This window comes from Megalobrama amblycephala, linkage group LG5, assembly GCF_018812025.1.
Source record: "Megalobrama amblycephala isolate DHTTF-2021 linkage group LG5, ASM1881202v1, whole genome shotgun sequence".
Taxonomy (NCBI): domain Eukaryota; kingdom Metazoa; phylum Chordata; class Actinopteri; order Cypriniformes; family Xenocyprididae; genus Megalobrama; species Megalobrama amblycephala.
In genome coordinates this window covers 18,613,671-18,638,479 of record NC_063048.1, presented here as the reverse complement: position 1 = coordinate 18,638,479, position 24,809 = coordinate 18,613,671, and the positions used below count along the sequence as shown (strand labels likewise).

Here is a 24,809-nt window from a genome sequence, read left to right as displayed (position 1 = left end):
AGCATATTACAATGATTGAATAAATGATTGATTAAAAAAAAATGAAGATCAAGACTTGCGTATTTACATCAGAAATGGTTTGGATTATGAAAAAGTTTTTTTTTTTTTTCTTTTTGTCAGGTTGTATGACTGGGGAGGGGCTATTGGTGATGTCAGTTTGGAGGTGGATTAAGTTATATTTTGATGAAAAATACTTTGTCTGTGTAATCACATGCACAAATTAAAACTAGGACTATGTGTTAAGACAGTAAATGGGGTCAATTTCAATACCTATTTAATGTAAATTTACAATGCCAAATTATGATCCCACTTCTTGATTAATAAAGAATTTTAAAATTATAATTTGGTTTGCCTTCTGGGACATCGCCGCACAAACTTAAGCATTTTAAGCATAACGTATTGATATATTTTGTCAGTTGTAATACGTCTTCCAACAGGAAAGCAAAGTCTGTCAGGCTTTGACTAGCAGTAGTTGTTTATATTACTGACGTTCTTGCGTTTCTGCCAGGTTGCAGGCTCTAAGGAAGGAGAAGTCACGTGACGCCGCTCGCTCGCGCCGGGGGAAGGAAAACTTCGAGTTTTACGAGCTGGCAAAGATGCTTCCGCTCCCCGGCGCCATCACCAGCCAGCTGGATAAGGCCTCCATCATCCGCCTCACCATCAGCTACCTTAAGATGAGGGACTTCGCCAACCAGGGAGACCCGCCATGGAACCTGCGCATCGAAGGACCGCCGCCCAACACCTCAGTCAAAGGTAAGACTCATTCTTCCCTGTACAAATCACATTTGAATTTTATTCTGCTCTTTTTGTTGTTGTTGTTTTTTTTCGCCAGGTTATTTTCAATTTAATGTGTATCATGTGTAGTATGCTGAATATTGAATACTAAAGACAATAATTTGTATTACTGAATTGAAAATCCTCTTTACAATAAAAAAAAACGTATGGTTGCAATTTATTTTACAGTACGTGCACTTGTGTACTTACACTGTACTTACCTAAGAAAGTACTGGTTAATATAAGGTACCTAGTTATTACACAGTTATTGTAATTACTATAATAAGTACATAGTATGTACATGGTGAACAGGACTGTAAAATAAAGTGCTACCAAACTTATGATGGAAGTAAACAAAGTGTACTATTATACAATGTTTGCCATAACAGTTTAATATTACATATGTTAGCATGAGAAAATCAATATCAACTTCTGTGCACATTTTTTCAACTTATGCCATAACTAGATTAAAAAATAAACCTGGCTAACTTATAACTCATAACCAGAAGTTAATATTTCTGTTTTATTCATCAAACTTGCCTGCAAGGCTTCTTTATAAGTGTAATTGTAAGTGTAAACACATTGTAAACTGGTTTATACACACTGCGGGATGAGTTGAGATTATTGTCAGTGGTAAACAACCACATGCAGTGCACAAAATCAACAGCTCATCGGTTAGTACTCTTGGTTACCAGCAAGGACAGAAAGTAGGCTGTGAAACTATGGATGTGCATTAAAAAGTCCAGTGAGATGTGCACAGCGATCATAATTCGCTCCCTCCTGGCTGGAATTTGCTGCACTACAGGCTCAAGAAGAAAAATAGCTGTCGGTTATAAATAAACAAGACTGTGTCATGCCCTACAGAACCCTAATTAGTTACGAATGTCAGTACACTGAAGCAGCCTATAGATTTAACAGTAACTATGGATTCTTAGTTGGACTGTAACGATTAGGTAAGTAATGGGCCTGGTTAATCAACTAATGCTAATTGGTTGGTGATAAAGGATGCGGTCGGGATCAATGAAAACAAAAAAAGACGCGCTCAATACTTGCTCTTCTCGTTATATTTGATGGCCTTGGTTAAATGTAATATTTAAAAGAGATGATGCTCTTAGGATCATTTGGTATGGATTTTTATCAGTGCCTGGGTTTCAAACAAAAAGACAAACTATTATTTCTGATATTTACAGTTGCCAGTTGCCATATTAGTTTTTATTATAATATTTTTGTAGTCATTTTCTTGTTTTTTTTGTATTGAATTATAGCTTTTATTTTTTAATTTAATTTAATTTTATTCATTACAACTCCTTTTTGCACTTAAATGTGCACTTAAATTTACTGTACATTTGGAATGGCTGTAGTACCATGAACGTTGTTAGAGGCAAGAGTAAATTGTTGCAGTTTTCAGAGGCTTTGTTCTGTGTATTCCGGCCGGCACACAACAGATGGTATCATTGTTGTCTCGCTTTGAAGAGCCGCATGCATTTTAATGAGAAAATGTATATAGTGAATAATTCGGTGTCGGGCCGGTTCACAAGACTGGTGCCTTTTACACGTCCGACACCGACGTGCTCGACATGCAGTCCAGGAAATGATGTAAGCGAAGGAAATGAATAAAGTGCATCACATCCCTATGTATTAATGAACGCTCAGCAAGGTGAATCCAACCCCTCTAGGACAATGAGAGGCGCTTTGTGTCCTTCCATCTCATTGACAGCAGCCGTTTGAATTGAATCAGTAGCGCGGCTCATTTTATTTGCACTACATTTCGAACAGAACCTGTTATCGATTCCCGTTTTGCTGCTCTGCATCGCTAGAGCTAATGGATACTCAGCCCCGCTCCCGATTCCTCCGAGCTCATGAATCTCTGTTTATTTTCCGATCGGAGCGAGGAGATGGGGCTGACCTACAGCGGCAGAGAGCTCTCTCATCATCCTCCGCTGACTCCTGGTGGATTGTTGTTTAGAATAAAAGAGGTGCATGCGTTTTGATTGGCGTGCAGCTGACCGGGAGGTGCGCCGCATGCCGTAATGCGGAGCATGCTAATACGAGCATATGGTGACTTATTGCATCAGGCCCGGAGCACAGAGGGCAAGGCCCATTTCTCCTTCCGATTGTTTGCGCGCATGAGTCAAGGTGAGCTGAAAGAAAATGATATTGTTTCCTGTGCCTGGAAGTAGCTGGTTCATTTGTCAGTGCAGACTTCCAGGCAATTTCCCAGTGACTTTACATGGAGATCTGAAGCCGCCGCTGATGCTATTATACAATATTTGCTGTGAAAAGAAGAAAAAAACCAAGTTGACTTCTTGTAAGGCATTTCCACATAATAACTGATGATTGTAACCTTTTGGGAAATCTCGGAGCAGTATTGTTTGGCAAATCTCACGTGAATCGGAATGATCTACCTGCGTTTTTCCGGTTCTTTTTTTGTGTCTGTGTGAATAAAGAACAATTTGGAGCTGCCATTTGTACGACGGAGAGTCGCCAAACACCATTAAAACAAAGCCGCCTTTTGTTGAATGCAAAACCAGGGTGACAAAGCGTTGAATTGGGGCCTTTATCTGTAATAAAAGCCGGCCGTATTACTGGCATCGCAACTGAAAGAATTTGACCTCCGTTTCTCAAGTGTTGATTTATTATCATAAGTCGCGCAAGCTAGCCGCCTCTCTCCTTTTGCGCCTGTTGACCTTTACCGTAATTGACCCATCAACTAATTTTTTTGGAGCGTTTTAACCGAAATTTGCTAGTCTCTGTCAGAAGCGTTTCACATCTGTTGAAGGACACTGCACAAACAAGCATGACCTTTCTGTTGTTTGGAGGATGGCGCGGGCCCCTGACCCCCCTCCACCACCTGTGCATTCATTATTCATGCATGCAGAGCAGCGAGCAGTCGCCAAAATGCCACACTTCACCAAGCGCACACACCCAAACTCTACAGCGCTGCCTGCACAATTGACACGTTTTGTGCCTGTAGTTAGCCGCCGAGTCGAGGACACATATGCCAGTTGTCCTTTTATGATCACCGGAAAGGAATTCCAAATGGGCTGAAATATTTGCAAAATAGCAGCTTTGAATGTTTTCCATCGGAATGTCAGAAACTCACTTTTCCATCTTAATCACCCAAGGCGTAAACATCTTGTGCCAACGCCTGCTCGGAGACTGATATTAACGGAGGGGAATTAATTGAGTGAAATGCGAATTTATTTTACATGCGGCACCAGTGCCCACGGGGAAATAAATCACAAACGAGATCTCTGGAATGTCTCAATTGTTTCTCCTAGACAGCAATGAGATTTAATGGAGAGCAAATGGAGGCTTGGGAGGTAAAAAAAAAAAGGAAAAAGACTCCAGGGATCTCGATAATGTCTCAAACTCTGATTTGCAGTTCTCATCAATTATATTCCAATCATATCCAAATTGATGCTACCATTCATATGTTTGGAGTCGAAAAAGATTAATGTTTTTAAAAGAAATCTCTTATCATCACCAAGGCTGTGATTATTTGATCAGGCATACAGTAAAAACAGAAATATTGTGAAATATTATTTAAATTTAAAATAACTGTTTTCTATTTGAAAATATTTAAAAAATGTAATTAATTCCTGTGATGCAAAGCTGAATTTTCAGCATCATTACTTTAGTCTTCAGTGTTACATGATCCTTCAGAAATCATTTTAATATGCTGATTTGCTGCTTATTTATTATCAATTATTATTGGTGCTCAAGTATTAATAGCCATTTTGAAAAGTTTTTGCTGCTTAACCCCTTGGAGTCTGAGGCTGATTTGGGGCCTGGAGAAGTTTTGACATGCCCTGACATTTGTGCTTTTTTCAGTTGTTCATAAACATATTAATGACAAAAGTGTCATTACACTGTATTCAGCACAAACTAGGCTACCATAATATGTGAGGAACATGTATGTACATGTTTGTGTTTTTGAAGGAATAACGTTTATGCGTGGTTATTGAAAAAACACAAATCTTAAGTCACTGAAATAAGGCCAAAAAATTATATTAAATCTGTGTTCACAAGACTTCTGGGTATTGGAGGTTGTAGACTAGAGTTTTTGCTTCAAAATTATGTAAAAATTATGCTGACTACTCTTTCATATAAAACAATAGAGAGATTTAAATTTTCTAAAACATCTTTGGTCAAGAAACACAGTATGCATGGAGGCGTGAATCATCATGAATAATGGGTGATTCTCACCTGAGAAGACAAAAGAATCACATAATAATGACCTGAAATGACTTGCGTAAATAATGAACTCTTTCAGTCAGGTAGGCTGTGAAAAAACCCTCTGTGATCATGTGGTGTATATCAAACATACAGAAAAAAACAGCAATACTATGAAATATTATTACAATTTAAAATAATGGTATTCTATTATATTCTTTAAAATATAATGTATTTCTGTGATGCAAAGTGTCTGAACAATTATGTTACCTCTATGGCATTTCATATAGGCTTTTAGCTTAAAAGCATGCACATTTGGAGAAATATTGATGGATTCTCATATGTTTGTCAATTTTCTATACAGAAGAGTAATATTTATTCAGGATTTATTGTCATTACTATGAGCGCTGGATACTGTGTTTTCAATTCATACTTGCAGCCGGAGGGTGCTCTGTGCACCTTTAGTCCACAAGTGCCTGCTAAAGAAGAACAGGCAATCCAGGAACTAACCGAACTAACAGAGGCCAGAGATTGGTAACTATGGCTATTCAAAACACTTTTCAAGACAATAAATACACGATTGAGACGATGAATGCATGTATTGACTCTGAATAGCGCTCCCTCCATGGGCGTGGCCGCATTAGCGGGTAATGAGCTGAATCAAGGACTTCTGACATGGCTCTCTTTTCATACAGATTACATAAACAGAGAATATTTGTTTTCGATTTGAATTACACGATTTAAAACCTGACATCTTAACGTTTTTTTTAGACATAAGTCTAATTTTTTGTGATTAGTATTCACTAAGTTACAGTTCATTTTCTGAGAACTATCAGATTGGAGTTCGTTCAGAGGGAGACGAGAGATCACGCATCATGTTAGTTTTCTTTATTTTTTAAAAAAAGCACAACATTTTGTTTTTATTCTAACAACAAATAAAAGAAGATATTCCACAGATTAAAATGGTGTATAACATTGCAACATTGACGGAGTATTTTGAGTCTCTTTCACACTGGTAAGAAAAAAACCGTGGTGGTATCGCCGGCGATACCTCAGACCTCAGAGTGTTAATATTTTTGTAGAAACCGTGATGCAGTTTTTTCAGGAATCTCTAATGAATAGAGATGTCAAAAGAATAGCATTTATTTGAAATAGAATTCTTTTGTAACATTACAAATGTCTTTTCTGTCGCTTTCAATCAATTTCATGTGTCCTTACTGAATAAAAGTTTTTTTGTGTCTAATGTATTGAATTCTAGGAGAAACATCTGATGATACTTTAATTCAACTGAAATCTTGTGAACAGTGCAGTTTTCCTCTGTTGTGGGTTTATTTTGTCGTGGAGTCATCGTTGTGCCGTTCTACTGTAAACATCCTGTTTGTATTGGCGGTTTTCTCATCAGTGGGGTTATAATCTATTCAGCAGTCAGTGGAAGCGAGTGGAACAAACTGACAGAAACACACAGTGCTTTGTTGTGTGTGATTAATACCTGAGATGCGGCGGCCCGCTGTCTTTATTAGAGGCAGCGCTGGAAGCCGCCGCGTGTTCACTGGTTATCAGCGTTTGATCTCTGGTGACTGCTGCATTGCATAGATGTGTCACTCAGCTGAATACAACGAAACCTCCTGCTTTTCAAGCCACTTGTTTTTATTGAAGGAAAAGAAGCTTTCGTAATCACCTCTTTTCTTTGTTTGCATGGTTTTGGTTCGTCTTCTGGGACACTGTCCTTCGGCACCTCATAAACGCAAGAGTTTTAACAAACATAATCGCTTCTCTTGAAGTTTAGTCAGTCATAAAAAAGTGTATTTATTTATTTATTTTTGGACATAACAACATGCTTTTTAGGAGTAGCAGCCAAATGTCTGTGTACTTGTGCCAATTAGCATAATTTCATCAATAAACACCCCCCCCTCCCCTTTGCACTACATCGTTGATGTCTCTCTCTCTTCATGCCTGACATTTAACTACACACGTGAGCTCCACGCTGCTTCACACTGCTGTTCTTGAGCTCAGCTAACCAGTGTTGATGAAGCTACTTTAAAACTATTGCTTCATGCATGCATTTAGCAGATGCTTTTATCCAAAGCTAATTGGTGACTGTATATATTTTATTAGTATATGCGTTTCCTGGGAGGAAAATGCATGACCATAACATTGTTAGAGCTGTACTTGAAAACTAGAAACTACAAGCTAATCATAATTTAAACTTGTTTACTATTTACTGAATACTTCCTACTATTTTTTAAGTGTAGTAAGTGAAACAGTAGACATTATTCCATGATTGCACATTGTTGTGTAGCATGACCATATCATGTTCCATATGATTGCCATCCAGTTATCTTAGTGAAAATATTTTTTAAACACTTTTAATTTAATTATTCATTCATTCATTCATTCGGCAGTCAAAAGTATGATTAAATGTAAAGTTAAAAAGGGATGTGGCTGTAATTTCTTCTGCTTCGTTCACCAGAAAAGGTCAAGTTATGCGCCATTAAGTTTGGGATTGTGTGCACCATGCTGTGTTATATACCACACATTTTAGCAAATTTACATTAGTTGATCATCCCATTATTCCATGCTTAGAAAAAATATACAATATGTATACTCTTTGTATTATAAATGTATTATATACTGCACCATATAATTTACACTGATGAGTCAAAACATTATGATCACCTGTCTAATATGCTGTTGGTCCTCTGCGTGCTGCCAAAACAGTGTCTGGCCGCCGAGGCATGGACTCTATAAACCCCTGAAGGTGTCCTGCAGTATCTGGCACCAAGACATTAGCAGCAGATCCTTCAAGTCCTGTATGTTGTGAGGTGGAGCTGCTGTGGATCAAACTTTTTGGTCCAGAACATCCCACAGATGCTCAATTGTATTTAGTTCCAGGGAATTCGAAGGCCAGGGCAACACCATGAATTCTTCATAATGTTCCTCAAACCGTTCCTAAACAATGTGTGTAGTGTAGCGGTGAGCATTATCCTGCTGAAAGAGGCCACTTCCACCAGGAAGCACCATTGTCATGAAGAGGTGAACTTGGTCTGCAACAATGTTTAGGTAGGTAGCACATATGAATTGCCGGACCCAGGGTTTCCCAGCAGAACATTGCCTAGAGTATCACACCCTTGGCTTGTCGTCGTCCCACAGTACGTCCTTACCCAGGTAATCGGCGCAGAAAATAGGACCTTCTTCCACTGCTCCAAGATCTAGTTCCGATGCTCACGTACCCATTGTAGGTGCTTTCGACGGTGGACAGGGGTCATCTCAGGCACTCTGATCGGTCTGCGGCTGAAGTGTTTTGTGACACATGCCTCCCATAATCAACATTCAAATTTGACTTGTACCACAACAGGATAGCTTTCGTTGCCCTTGTGCATCAATGAGCCTTGGGTACCCAACACCCTGACACCAGTTTGTGTTGATGTTGACCGGCAACAAACCACAATCCTTGTCGTTTCAGAGAAACTCTGATCCAGTCACCTTGCCATAACAATTTGGTCCTTGTCAAAATCGCTCAGATCTTTATTCCTGCCTATTTCACCTGCATCAAACACGTTGGTTACGAGACCTGAGTTTTTGCTTACCATCTAACCTACCCAGACCTTAATATGTGGACTTTTTAGGAGATGATCAACGATATGCAATTCACCTGTGAATGGTCATAATGTTTCGGCTTATCATTATATACTAAATAGTAAAAGTAGTATGTTAGTATTCTATTCAAACACAACAATGTAGCATTTCGCCACTGTGATTTCTTTGAAACGGTAGTTTGTTTCTAGAAAAAACAAGGTTTTGAACTGTTGTACGCTAGTGAAAAATGTAGTTTTGTTTGTAGCGTCCCTTTTAGTCAGATACTACTCAGCATTGCAACTACCAACCTGAGCACTACTAATTTATTAGCACATCAAACCATCATACAGTCAACAGTGTGATTTCATTAAGGGCTTTGACCAGCTCACAGTCACTTTAACATCCTCATGTGAAGGGGGTCTTTGGCGGAGCAGGTTGGCAGAGAGCAGGGCATTGATTAAAGCGCTCCACCCGGGTGACCAGCGTGCCACACTCATTGTTAATGGTAATGAGGGAATTAATGCTGTTTGCATCACAATAGACCCTCACAACACTGAAAAAGTGCTTTTTTTCCCCTCCCTGGCATTCTGGGCTTGGTGGAAAATGGCAGGCTCAAAGGTGTTGTGCTGCTCTGAGCTGTGCATCATGGGTAAAAATCAGCCCTCCCTGATATCCTTCACTTTATAAATGGATGGTAATTTGCCCAGCTGTGAGTGTGAGATGTTCCATTCCCCAGTCGTGGTGTAAGAAAAATTGAATGACAGTGAGCAAAACAGCAGTAATTATAAAACTAATTACTAAATGCTGATGATGCCCATAGGCTTTGCATAACTAAATTTAGAAGAGGAAATTGCTTTTGGCTGCATTGAGGCTGTGGGCATGTTCATGTTATTTTCTTTATTTTCCGATGCACACCAAAGAAAGTCGTAATTGCCATGGAAACAATTACTCGTACACCTTTATTTTTGTTTTTTTTTTCCGTTCGTGAGGCGAAAACAGCTTGAGGGAGCGTTGTTGTCAAACAATGTGTTTTAATAACGGCAAAAAAAACTGTACGTACTTTGTCTTGCCGTGAATTGATTAACATTAAATCAAACGCAGGGAAAGAAATACAGTTAATTGCTAGAATGAGGCCGTTATTTCCTTATTAAATCATATTCCCCTTGTGCGAGATTCTCTATGCAAGGTGCAAATCCCGCTCGCTGTTTGGGCTGAGGCTTAATCGTGAGTCTGCTATATATTTGAGCGTAACTATGCTCTTTAATGGTCTATCCCTCTTCTGAATGGAGACAACAAAGCCAATGTTGGCAGCGCCAGCGTGAGACAGCCCTCCAGGGTGCCTTAAGTTTCCCAATGGCTTCACTCGGGAGCGCATTCGTGCGCTGGTGTGTATTTGTATATGCCCGTTTGTGCGTGGGTCGGCCTTTGTGTGTGTTTACTTTCAGAAAGGGCTGTATTTTCTCAGTAACAACACTGCAGATTTCCTTGGCAGAAAAAGAATATGATTATTGTTTTTCCGCTAAAAATAGAGGTGTTTTGTGTTGACGAATAGGCCAAGTGCTTAAACTCTCATTGGGTTCTAGTAATTAGTCAGTTTGCAAATAGGCCAATAATGGAGAAATGAATCCAAGAGACAGTCGGAATGAATATGGAAAGCCTCGTTTTCCAGCGCCGTGATTGAACCTGTAGTCGGCTGTGGCTAATATCTTCACAAAGTATTACAAATTACCTCTGCATTACCTCACAGAGCACTAGCAGCTTTCTGTTTTTTTTTTTTTTTTTCTCTGTAGGATCCAAGGATGCAAGTTTTAGAAGAGCCTAAATGCTAGTTTTAACTTAAAAAAAATTATGCTCGGATAAATGGTGCTGTTTGTTCAAAGGCATAATCATGTTCACGAAAAAGATTTAGTTAGATTTAAACTGATCGCGTTTTGCCTGCATATCATTTAATCTATTTTTTTTTTTCCCCAAAGGAATTGTGTTCTCCATACCTGAGCTTCTCGCATACCACAGGCCGCTGACAGTCTTTTCTGAGTGGTGCTCTTTTGAAGTGGAACGTCTGAAAGCACAGCGTGAGCCTCAAATAAAGTGAAGGGCATTTACTATTACAAGTAATGTCCTTAATAATCTTGTTAGTGTAGACTCTCTCAGTACGAGACAAATGGAACATTATTGGCTTATGGGCTGTAGTAAATAATTTAGTTTCTAATATTCAGGCTGCTTTGACAGTAAATTAGAATGACATGAAAAGAGGTTGTTGAATAAAGAAAGTATCCAATCAAATTTAATTGGCTCGACTAAAGCAGCCATAATATATTTCATAATTAAACCAAGTTGTCACAGAGCTTTATAGCATTGCACGAATCAAAACGTCAAAAATAATTCCTTGATATCCTGCTTTTAAAATGTCACAGCGTTCTTCGATTTCTCTTGTGTTTAAAGCGCAATAGAACATGGGAACTTAAGACTCTAGTGGAAGTTTTGCAAGCAACTACATGGCAACATGCTAAAAAAACACTTAGAAGACTTTAAAAACTGCATAGCAACGCCTTGGCAACCGTCCTAACATCAGTCTTTCCAGGTTTGTTTTCACACGAATGCTTTAAAATGTAATTGTCTCCCCTTTTCACTTCTAATCGCTATTACTGGACTGTTTCTAAAGCAGGTAAATATAATATTTGAATTATTATCACTCAATGTTCCAGTTAATTAACATTTTCGATTAAGGCAACATGTTACATAATACAGACGTATTACTACACTGATATTTAACATGTCCGTAATAATGCTGCAGAAAAGATCGGGGGTTATTCATGGTCTGTGGTAGTAATTTGTTAATGCTTTTACACTTTTAAATGTCCTTTTAATGTCCGATGGTTGAAGGGTGAGTAGAATAATGTCATCTCATTGTACCCAATTTTTGAAAGTGCTTATTGCGTTCATAGAATGAACCTTTCGCTGATTGTTTCACAGTTTAACGGAAGTGACTCCCATTTGCGGAAAGTGTCATGGGGCGTAGGAGAAAAGTGGATATACAGTACAGTGTGTGTGTCTGAAAAAATTTGCACAAAAAGAACAACGGCATTTATTAAGAAAGTAAATATTAAATGTATGAATTAATATTCATTTAAAATCTTTTTTTTTAATTCTTTCTATGTGATTGATAATCATAGTACATAGTGCTTTAGTGTTTGTCTGCAGTGAAGTGTAAAGGTGGTAAAGATTTTGGAGGAAGGTCGTGGAGGTGTCTGGCCACAACAGTGTTTGTCTCTCACAGGACACAAATGACTCACCCAAATCATCCAATTTAATCACACCATTTTCTGCCCCTCAATAGCCCTCGCTCGGCTTAATCACTCCGTTTACTTGCTGTCACAAAGAGCTTCATATCGAAACCAATGGATTTCTACCATTTAAAGGCGAGCTGGGAGCGAGCCACGGGTGGAGGGGTCGAAAGACTTGGGCACTGGCTGAAAAACCAACCGATTCATGCGTGAAACATTTAGCTATTGCTATCTCAACGCATGACTAACAGTTTTCGCTCACCCATATTATTCATTAATATCTATAATAAACCACTTGATAGTGGCCCTGACAGTCTAGGATTTTTCTCTCTCATCTCCACATTCACACATCACCGTTGTGATGCTGAATTTGCTTTAACACTGGGGTTGGCTAAGTAAAAAACTGGCTAAGAAGGTGAAAGGGTCAGTAGCAGAGTTGATCATCTAGATGATAAACCCTCATTCTGCTAAAACGTCTCATGAAAATCACATGCGGTATTCATATAATGTTTTTTTTTAGCAGATCTTTTTTAGAATTGAAAATTGGATTCCTTTCAATTCATTAGATAAATTGGCCACACACCACAGCAAGTTGAACTGGAATTTTAATTGTAAGACTTCAATTAATTTCATTCAGTTAATTTAAAAATCGAATTGAAATAAAAATCAAGCATTCTACGAAAAACCTTTGGGGAAAAAAAAATCTGAAATTTAAAATGCAATTTATTCCAGTGATGTAAAGCTGAATTTTCAGCATCATTACTCTACAGTGTCACATGATCCTTCAGAAATCATTCTAATGTGATGGTTTGCTGCTCAAGAAACATTTCTTATTATTGGCAATGTTGAAAACAGTTGTTCTGCTTAATATTTTGGGGAAAACCATGATACATTAATTTTTCAGAAATTCTCTGATGAATAGATTTTGGTCACCCTCACCCTAACAGAACAAGGTTTACCATCTAAACATGACCAGCATACTCTCCTCAGGTCCGTATCCCAGCATTCCTGTGTCCTGTGCGTGTCATGTACTACACTTGGAATGCCTCAACCCTGTTTCGCCTGTGGGCTTGTATTAGGTCAATCTGGGGACCCACTAAGGAGTCCAGACGCGCAACCCAGCTGCAGGCTAGCTCAGATTCATTCTCCAATGTGTGTCCATCACCAAGCCTGGCGGTCACCACCGCTGGGACCGGAGCCCAGTCAATCAACAGATCGCCGAAGGCCTTCGACAGCACCGCATTCCTCCCCCCCCCTCCCCACTCAATCACACTATCTGTCTTCACACGGTGGCCGCCACTAATGAGAATGTATATGTACGCATGAATAAAACATGAAATTCATTGTTTTTTGGTAGCAGACGCTCTCACCACGAGTAGCTTCTTGATGGGAGCCCACGTTTGAAGTCCCTCGCTGAATCGCGAGCAGCGTTTGATTGAATTTGTTGCTTGCTTTAAGTAATTAGAAATAACACTGACTTCTCGTTGCGACGTCCTTGCTCTGAAAATCTCCGTTGGACAGAAGCTCCGAGAAAATTACTTCATTTACCTTTTATCAGTTCTCCATGACCCAAGATTCGTTTATTCGTTCTTTTTTTTTTTTTTTTTTTTTGAATACTTACATTTTCTGTGTCAGAGAATAGCATGAGCAGCCAGTGAAAATCGACTGGAATTCCTGAGTTTCCTGTGGTCTGGTAATGAAATATAGATTTGAAGAGACTTTATGTGGCACCGCATAAGTATAATAAACTCAGGCCCACTCGTGTGTTTGTTTAGAGCCTATTGAATCACAGGCTCACTAACATGATTTGTTCAATAGGAAAGTTATCTAGGACTTTTTTAATATGCATCCTTTTGAGAAATTAAAGGATTAGTTCACTTTAAAATCAAAATTACCCCATGATTTACTCACCCTCAAGCCATCCTAGGTGTATATGACTTTCTTCTTTCAGATGAATACAGTCGGTGTTATATTAATAATCACCCTGATGCTTCTAAGCTTTATAATGGCAGTGAACGGAAACCACCTGTTTGAAGCTCAAAAAAGTGCTTCCGTCCATTATAAACGTACTCCACATGGCTCCGAGAGGTTAAAGGTGCCCTCGAATGAAAAATTGAATTTATCTTGGCATATTCAAATAACAAGAGTTCAGTACATGGAAATGACATACAGTGAGTCTCAAACTCCATTGTTTCCTCCTCCTTATATAAATCTCATTTGTTTAAAAGAACAGGCGAATCTCAACATAACACCGACTGTTACGTAACAGTCGGGGTGTACGCCTCAATATTTGCATATGCCAGCCCATGTTCCCAACATTATGAAAGGCATTAGACAAGGGCAGCCAGTATTAACGTCTGGATGTGCATAGCTGAATCAACAGACTAGGTAAGCAAGCAAGGACAACAGTGAAAAATGGCAGATGGAGCAATAATAACTGACATGATCCATGATATCATGATATTTGAATGTCTTTCTAAATGTTTCGTTAGCATGTTGCTAATGTACTGTTAAATGTGGTTAAAGTTACCATCGTTTCTTACTGTATTCACGGAGACAAGAGCTGTCGCTATTTTCATTATTAAACACTTGCAGTCTGTGTAATTCATAAACACAACTTCATTCTTTATAAATCTCTCCAACAGTGTAGCATTAGCCGTTAGCCACGGATCACAGCCTCAAATTCATTCAGAATCAATGTAAACAATATAACAGTATACAATACTCACATAATCCGCCGCATGCATGCCGCATGCATGACGAACACTTTGTAAAGATCCATTTGAGGGTTATATTAGCTGTGTGAACTTTGTTTATGCACTGTTCAAGGCAAGCACAAGCTCCGTGGGCGTGGAGCAGGAGAATTAAAGGGCCAGTAGCCCTGAATCGGCTCATTTATAATGATGCCTCAAAATAGGCAGTTAAAAAAATGAATTAAAAAAAATCTATGGGGTATTTTGAGCTGAAACTTCACAGACACATTCAGGGGACACCTTAGACTTATATTACATCTTTTTAAAAAAAGTTCTAGGGCACCTTTAATAAAGGCCTTTATGAGCGAAGCAATGCATTTGTGTAAGAAAAATATTTATATTTAACAAAAATAACTGGTTACACTTTATTTTACAGTGCCGTAGTTACATTGTAATTACTCAAATAAGTACTGAGTACTATTAATTAACTACATGTACTTACTATAGAGTTACAGTTAGGGTTAGTGTTTGGTGTAGGGTTAGTTACTTGTAATTATGCTTAATTTACTGTTATCACTATAGTAAGTACATGTAGTAACGTGTAACTACGGCACTGTAAAATAAAGTGTTACCAAATATCTACCTTCCGCCAGACCGCCTTCCTTATTCAACTTAAGAAGAAAGCGTAACTGACGTTGCATCAGTTACGCTTGTTTCTTAAGTTGAATGGGGAAGGCGTAGGGCGGAGTTTTGAACTGCGAGAGGCATTACACTTTCTTCTTAAGTTCAACACGGAAGGCGCTCTGGCGGAAGCTAGTTATTTTACTTTACAATGTGTTAAATATGGATACTTTTCTTAGACAAACGCATCGCTTCGCTTCAGAAGGCCTTTATTAAGCCATGTGAAGTACACTGTAAAAAAACAAATATATATATATATATATATATATATATATATATATATATATATATATATATATATATATATATATATATATTTTCATGATTTGTTTATCATGTTTTCTTTTGTCAAATCAACTTGGATAATTAACGTGGTTCAGATAACTTAATATTTTAAATTATGTTGGTTAAATCAATCGCTTTTTAATTTCAATGAACTCAAAATTAAGGCAACCAGGTAACTTACTTTTTTAAGTTAAGCCAACAATTCTTTTTTACAGTGTACGTTTATGATAGATGGATGCTTTTTTTGAATTTTAAACGGGTGGTTTCTGTGCCCTGCCATTATAAAGCTTAGGAGCATCAGGGTGATTATTAATATAACTCTGATTGTGTTCGTCTGAAAGAAGAAAGTCATATACACATAGGATGGCCTAGGATAGACACAATATTTTTTGCTTTTTTGTATTTTTTGAGGGTTATTAATTTTCTCCCACCACCCATACATTCATAAAAATATGTGATTTGATCAGATTAAATACAGGCACTCATATTACTGGTTAATATTATTGTTATCTTGCCACAAACATTGGTCACATAAGTCGAAAAGAATCTAACCAATGGCATGGGTTTGGAGTGGGGCCAACTACTTGTCAACCAATAGCAGATGGGTTCGAATCCAGTTCGAAAAGTTCTTATTTTTGCAAGACATTACCTACTTTACACAAGTTTAAGTAAGTAAAAAATGCAAACTCACTTATTTGTTCCACTTGTTTGTTCCATGATTTATGTAGGAGCTTTAGAATAACAAATGTTGAAGAACAGAGCTTTAAATAGACTCAAGGAGAGGGAAGATTGCAGTAAAATCTAAACTAACAAAAAACAATATGTGTTATCTTGTGTTGTAAACCAATGTAAGGCTTGATTTGAGAGTCAAATCAAGCCTTACATTGGTTTACAACACAAGATAACACTTATTGTTTTTTGTTAGTTTAGTTTAGATTTTTAGCTGTAGTAGAGCCACGGCACTGTATGTCCAGCTGATAGATTTAGAGGACAGCAGTGCGGCGTGTCAGCAGTATTACACATCCAGTCGTTCATTTACTATCAGCTCTTAAGCTGCCAAGCCAATTACAGCTGAAGGAAACTGTGTGTGCCGGCGAGATGCCGTGTGTAAATCCTCAGGCTGGATTCACATTGTTTTGAGCAGGTCAGAGGAGCATGTTCAGCTGATTAATAATGCTTCTCTTTTCTTCCTTTCTGTTTTGTTTGGACGTCATCCCAACAAGATGCATCTTAGCAGAGACTGTAAGCGTTAATTGTGAGGATGAGAGCGAGGGACCCCCGTGTTCGTCTTAACGGAGACGAGATCAGCGCTTCCCGCGTCGTCCATGTGTCGTGGCAGCTTGCCGCCTCAGACAGTGTTGTAAAAGAGCTGATGTCATTAAATGATATCAACTTCAAGGCAGCACTGATCTCGTCTTTCTGTCCCGTTCCCTCTCTCTCTCTCTCTTTCTTTCTTTTTTTAAAGGATTCAAATTATGCAGATCCTTTAATTAAACTCTGCCATAGTGAGTTTTTTCTCTCTCTGTGTTTGTTGATTTGAATTTGCATTGCATGAATGTGAGGTTGCCGCTGTGTCTGCGGGGTCTGTGTAATATAAACCACTTCCTCTGTGTGTATCATCTGACTACTTCATTCACAGTTCCACTAGTGCTTAGAAATGGGCTTGTTTCTGAGAATGTCTCAAATGAAAACATTTGCTTTTTCAGTCGTTATGAAGCGAGAAACTTTAGAAATGTTGTCTTGAGGCTTCATTACATTACATTACATTATTCATTAAATGATTCTAACTTTATCAAAACTATTCAAGATGCCAGTATATTTGCAGTGTATTTGATTATTTATTATCTCATTTTATTTTTGATGGAGCATTTCATTGCATCACACCACTACTCACTGGAAAAAGTTATTAATGTACTACTTTTAGGTAATTATTCAATTATTCTTAGATTATAGTGAATTGTTTACATCTAGTTTATGTCCGAACATGTCCCTTCTTTAATTGTTTTCACAAATGCATTGTGGGTAGGTGCTGGCATTTTCTTTGTGTGCTGCCTCTTGTGGTGGCTTAAGGACTTAAGGATGATGGTAGTAGAATCAGGTAATGATTACCCACCGTGTCGAAGTGGGCGAGTTGTGTTGTGGCACAGGGCCGGAGGAGGGGCTACATTAGCATTTAAAACCTCAACAAGCGGCGAGAATAACACCCCGCAATACAAAACGCTCAGTGATTTCTCCTCCGTGGACGGAGCCATTCCTAGAAGCCAAAGGAGGCGAGAAAGTCCTTAATTGACAATTTCTTGAAAATTGCTAAGGGGGAAAAACAAAAGACTAGCCTTGGGTTGCCAGAGTGTAATAAAGCATTTCTCATCACTGTCTATGTGATTGAGCCTATACAAAATCGATTTATTTCCCGGGTAACTCACAATAATTGAAATACAGACAACGTTTGGTTCCAATTTACCAGCAATAAAGTTGTAATGGGGTTTTCTCTGCAATTTTAGACCTAATACACTCATTCTAAAGAGCAGTATTTTTGCCAGTCGAACAAATAGCATCACTGAGGCTTACAACCAGTAATAGGCCCACATTGATGCACACATTAAACTTGTTAAATCAATTCGGTAGACACTTTCTAAAATGGACTGTCGTTTCTCTCTCTCTCTCGTGCAGTCGGCTCATGGTCTCTACACATATCAATCACTGGCGGTCGTCCCGGATGATTCAGCCCTTTTAGTCAGTCATTATTTATGCTTCAAAGTCACAGAGGGGGAGAAAATAAACCTGACTTGAGAATGTATTTATAGAATGGGGGATATTCAGGACGTAGCGGTGTTCTGGCACAGGAAGAAGCTGGACGGGGTGCAAATTTAGATTTTGTTCTTATGGATTTTGCTGTTTAACCGTTCAAGACATTTCTGGACTGATTTCCAGGAGTGGTTCATCCAAGTTGATGGATCTAGCGAAGATATTTTACGAGCAGCAAAGACTTTTTATGACTGTTTATTTAAAACTTGCTGTAGAAAATATCAGTAGATGTTAGTATAGTAAAAATGGTATACTAAAACCGGTTTAAGGTGGATTGTTGCCATGCAGGTTTCCAGGTTTTTCCAACTGCTTACACCCATTTTCAAAACTTTACATACAAATCCACAAATTGCATACACAAAATGCAAAATGCCTCCTATCTCTTGCAAAATGAAGCACTGCATTAAAAATATCACAAACACATCTCAAAAGCAAACATTTGCAAACAACTTTGCCATATCTAAAAAATGCTGGGTTAAAAACAACCCAAGTTGGGTTGAAAATGGACAAACCCAGCGGTTGGGTTAAATGTTTGCCCAACCTGCTGGGTAGTTTTATTTAAACCAACTATTGTTTAAAAATTGCTATATGGCTAGCTTAAAATGAACCCAAAATAGTTGGGAAATTAAAAACCAGATGCAATTAGAGGCAACAATAATAGACAAAAGGTGAATGTTTATTAATAAGCTTTAATATTTTATTAATATAAATTTAATAGTTTAATAGTTTATTAATATAAATGTATTAATAAGCAATTTAATAAATGTTTATTGTTTAATAAATATTCATTGAACATTAATAAATGTTAATTTACAACATACTTTGGGTTAATTTTAATTAAGCAATAATTTTTAAACAACAGTTGAGTTAAATAAAACTACCCAGCAGGTTGGGCAAACATTTAACCCTACCGCTGGGTTAAAACAACCCAATTGCTGGGTTTGTCCATTTTCAACCCAACTTGGGTTGTTTTTAACCCAGCATTTTTTAGAGTGTAATATTCTATTTTTGGATACCTAAAGCTCTTCTTTCATGAGCTCCTATGTACATTTCTGAACAAGATTGAAAGTAATTGGCAGAGAGATGTTGAAAAATTCACAGTAAACATGAAAGCAAGATTTAAACCAAACTATTTACTGTAAGCATTTGCGGTTGTGAATACAGTATTACACAGTATGAAAAAACAGAAATATATCAAACATGTGTAGTTGGACAGAAACAATGGTTGTGTTTGAAAAAGGAAATCAAGATACTTACTGTTAGATTTGTGTCGTGTGTTACATAGAGAATTGTGTGTTGTGTTTCACAAAAAGTGTTTTATGAAATTGAAAACTGAATCAAAGGCCGAGAATTAATGTATGGTTTGGCAGATTTGGTGTGTGGATCTGGTGTTTGAATGTCAGGTTTCAGAAATTGCGTGACAAGTAAGGATTTTGTGTGTAAGCAGTTGAAAAAAACTGTAACTGATCAGGATGGGAGACTAGTTAGTCCAGCTTAAATGAGCTTGGCCAGCTAGACAAGTTTTAAACCAACTAAGAATTGCAAACCAACTTAGACAGGAAAGCACTGATTTGTTTTTAATGAAACTACTGGAATATGCTGTTAATCACTTGGAAATCTTCTTTAGCACCATTAGACATCTCTCACTGAAAACGCAGTAGTAAAAACTAACACTGCATCTAAATATAGTATAGTAATTACTACATTTGGCTTGAAACTTCACAACTATTAAAAAACTATGTTCTATACAGTATGAATGTCTATAGTATGAATGAAATTCTGACATACTACATCTCCTGTTAGTTGCGTCTCTTCACTGCCATTCATAAATTCTGTCCCGCGGCCTTATGGGATAGTGAAGTGTATCAGATGCACACTTCAGAATCTCGCCTACTATATAGTACGGAAGTAGGATTATTCAGACGCAGAGTAAGCGTAGCACTGGATTTACCCTGCCGTTTTCTGCTATATTATCATATCTGCGTTGCGTACAGCGAGTATCTGGTGTGAGTGTGTGGGCTGGAGGGCGAAACAGATCGCCACTGTTGTAGCGTCAGTGTAGCGGCTGCTATTGTGCTGGTACACAGGTACAGTAATTAAACTGTCTCACCGCCGAATCCCCTCTGCCTGCCAGCTGCTGATGTATTATAGAGACATTCAGCTAATCGATTAAAAGTACTCAGACAGGGGAGATGTTTGACAGCCCTGCGCTAAGATGAAATTAGTGTGAGGAGCGCGTGTGTGCGAGGCCACAAGTGACCGCGGCCCTGTGGGAGCAGAGCTGGGTAACACGGACAGTGTATGTGCTGATACGCGTGTAATTAGGAGCGCCGCGTTTCGACAAGATTTCCAAATGATCCCAAATGCATAAGGAAAAGCACAGGGGTAAAAAACAAGGGGGCTGAGGAGGAATCCGGGGGTGAGGGATGCAGCGGAGGGGGCGATGAGCTTTCGAACAAACTTGGCCTCCATCCAGCGTGGCTGAAAATTACATGAAATTATTCAGCTGCCGGGGAATGTGAAATCACACTAATTGGCTTTTGAAGTAGCCCGTGTGTGCGGCTGGAAAGGCCAAGGCCGGCCGCGGCGCACCCGCTCGGGAGCTCCGCACAGCCTCAATCGATTTCACAGCTGATATTTCTTCGAATCAACACTTATTTTACATTGCACGCGGGGGCCCCTTTTAAATGTAAATCTGGTGTAAACTGCACTTGTTGGTCCGAGCGCAAACAAGATGGGAGGGTGTGTGCAAACATGGAAATAAGCTGAATTTATTTACTTCAAAAGGCGGCGCCGGCCATTCGCTTTCGAGAGGGAACCTGGTAAACATTTGCAGTTTGTCTTCTTCCAACCGTTCGACCAAACAAATCTCTAAAATGCAATGTGTTTTATTAGCTGCCAGCGTCCAAGAGCAGAACATGGATTTTACAGTGAGTAAAAAGAGGGTTGTATGCATGATGGACCCCTGTGGATCAATCTCACCAAACCTGTCTGTATTTCATCCTCAAATCATAAGAAAGAAATGAGGTAATAAAAGCGTATTTCTTGGACCATTTCTTTGCAGTGTGACATCATTTAAATGATAATTGAGAACATTTCCCCTCCAAATAGATCACTGTAAAGCACGAAACAAATCTTGCTCTCATTACTGTAATGCAAAAACCTAATTATTTTTATTTAAATATTTAAATGATTAAGTGTCTTATTTAAATTATCATAATTTTTATTTAAATAAAATAATTATTCATTATTTGTATTGAAACATTTATTTAAATATTATTTAATACAATATTTAAATGTATTATGCAAATTGCAAAGCATCATGTCTTTAATTTATTCTGATTTAAATTGTGAAAAAATATAAAAATATTTTTTATGTTATTGTTTATATCTATATTTTTATACTATTATGGTAATAAGTATCTTTATTGAAGTTTTTGAGAAATACAAAGAAAATAAAAAAAATGGAAAATGTGCTTAATGAATTAATGATTGAAAAAAAAGAAAGAATGAAAATTATATATATATTATATGTAGGGAGCCCTTACTTGAACATTATGCTACTATAATATTAAAGGTTAACAACTGAGTACAAACTGTTAGCCTAAATTCAATCGCTCTTTATTTTTAGATATAATAATCAAAACTCAAATAACAAATTGTATGCAAACCTGTAAGCTGCACATAAGGCACTTTTTGCATTAACTTCACAATCTAATTATAAAATTAAGTTTTACTCCAATTCGTTGTTGAAATATAATCATTTATACACAGTGGCTGTCATTTTCTCGACAGATTTATTTAACATACATTAGACATCACTAACAGGTTAAGTAAAATATATTGGCTAATACGGTGCATATATTAAGTGAAAAAGTTCATTTCTCTGGTGAACTAACAAGCTGTGGACACTGAATGGCTTTTCTGAGGTAAATGCTATATGACATATTGTTTACAAGCTGTTTTACTGTGATGTCTTTCCGCAGTTAAAACACTGTTTGAGCGATTACACGAGATAAGTTTCAGTAAGTTGTACTGTATCTTTCAACATACCTTCAGATGTTCATTCATGTTTATTCTGTAACTAGTATTAAAGAGGAAGAGATGATCGTGTTGACTCGTGCGCCGCGCTGCCGGTTGAACTGAGGTGTCTGTACGGTGATCTGTCACGCCACATCAAAGCATGTCAAAACGGCATGAATTGGAATGAACGGTTTGAATTTCAAGATTTCGTGGACAGAATTTGAAGTATCTTATCGAAAGTAACAAAACGCAGAGCTTATTGCGATTATTGGTGGTTAATGGTGGTTAGGCTACACCGCTGTATTCGTTTTGTGTGCGTGTATATATATATATATATATATATATATATATATATATAAGTCTATATAATATAGACTTTTTGTTGTTGTTGGTTTTTGTTTTTGGGGTAAAATGTGACCAGACATGTTTTTTTATAAAAATATCACCGTTGTTGACGATTTATCTTCGATTTTCCATCTGTTTAATCAAACATTAAACCATCAACCTTTGAAAGTTAAAACTGCCTTAAACAGCCATCATTTGTTGTGATCAGCTGTTTATAGTCCACTTTCTCACATTTCACTGTGGTCTGTAATGTACCCGGGACTCAGATGAAAGCATGGTATTTTTTTATGTCACCATCAAATAATATTAAACGGGCTTCATGAAAGTGTGTATTCAGCAACACCCTACTAGTTTCCATTGAATTATCCAACTCAAAAACAATGACATGTTTTATCTGCTTCCAGCACACATAATCATCACAATTAGAAGCCGCTTTATGAGGGAGGGTCTTGTGCTTCTAAACACTGAGTTTAGCCCAGGCTGTAGCTCTTGGCCTCACGGCTGCTCGAGAGCAAACTGTTGAAACGGCCCTTTCAAAAACAGTCCTTTGAACTCATCTGAGGCTTGTTTAAAATACAGACCCGCATGTTATGCTGAAACTCTGCTTCAGTCTGTTACAAACAGCTCATGCTAAGCCAACACCCTTTCCACATGAGTTTATTGCGAGGGTATTTTCACTGAATGAATGAAAAGTGAGATCAAAAATGTATATTAATAAAATAAAAAAGGTCAGTTTTGATTTAACATTGACTTCAAAAGGATAGTTTGTCCAAAACTCTGGTATTTACTCACCCTCATATCATTCACCCTCATAACCTTATTTCTTCTGTGGTAAAATAGAAGCTTTTTGTCTGTACAATGAAAGTCAGTGAGGCCTAAACATTGGAAACCAATGACTTTCTTTGTATGGGGAAAAAAATGATGACATGAGGGTGAGTAAATGATGACAACATTTTCATTTTTGAGAGTACTATTGCTTTAAAGAGCATTTTGCAGAACGCTTCCGTCTGAAACTCGAGCCGAGATACAGTAAGTAAAAAGTTATTCTGCTGTGATTAGTCAGACGTTGCATGGAAAACACCTTCAGAGGAGGCTGCAGCCGTGAAACGCGTTTGTATTCGGCTCATTACTCAGCAAAGTCAGCTGAGAAATGTGGCGGGCCACGCTGCCCTGACGCTACATCGGTGACAGCGTTTGCTGACATACATATTCCTCCACGCCACTAACGAGGAAGGCAGATTACCTCAGCACCTCAGAGAATGTGTGTGTGTGAGACGGGTTCTTGCTGAGGCAGAGAAGACCCACTGGACTGCCTCACTGACTGCAGTAAATGGAAGCCCACCTACATCACCCCAGTCAGCCCCCTCAAACCTCACTGGATTCGCCCCAACAATCCATCTGTGAGACCCAAAGCCCCTGTCAAACATCCATTCATGGTGAACGGGCTAAAAATCTGTCATTGCCGTTGAATGCTCTGTGAAGTGTGTTCCTTTCAACAAGATGAATTTTGCCCAAGCTTCATGCCATATTCACCTGTCCTGTTTCCAGTAAGTACAAAACATGGCAGAGCATTGCGTTCTGTATTTTAAAGTGCCATATTTGTGTGCAAACATCTGATGAAGTTCTAATAAACAGATGTACATTGCAATCTAAACCATAAAATGTGGTAAAATATCTTTCGAATATTGTATTAACATCGAACAGGGAACGTTTTGATGTGCTATTAAGGGTGTAAGAAAGTTGTTTTACTGAGGTAAAACCAGTCTTGTCTTCAGTAAATATGAAGCATAGATGGAAGCCTGCTTTCTTTTTATGAGGTCCATCTTGTGCTGTCATAATGATAGTATTTACAGATTGAGTGAACATGAACACCACCACAGTGTGGTAATTATGAGAGAAACTCTGCATTTTGTTTTGAGTTTGGATTTTTAAATTGATGAATCATGGAAACAAAACAATATTGGTCATAATTAAAATTTAATTGTGAATATAGACTCTGATTTAGTTTGTACATTTTGTGTACTGTTGATATGGAATAGCTATAAGCTTGCTAGAAAATCCCTTTTATTTAACTGGTTTATGAAGTGTCAGGTTTTTGCAACACAGCTACATGTGGAGTGCGTTTTGATCCAATCAGATTTTATTGTGGGTGGAGCTAGCCAATTAG

The 24,809-nt window shown here is 38.0% G+C and overlaps 1 protein-coding gene across 3 annotated transcripts in view; it reads left to right on the top strand.

Annotated features, from left to right (window-relative positions):
* Window positions 1–24,809, top strand: part of LOC125268636 (neuronal PAS domain-containing protein 3) — a 359,515-nt gene that overhangs the window by 134,068 nt on the left and 200,638 nt on the right. For all 3 annotated transcript variants that reach the window (XM_048190978.1, XM_048190979.1, XM_048190980.1), the window contains exon 3: window positions 509–753. In XM_048190978.1, the coding sequence (XP_048046935.1) occupies window positions 509–753 (245 nt within the window). The remainder of the gene's footprint in view (window positions 1–508; window positions 754–24,809) is intronic.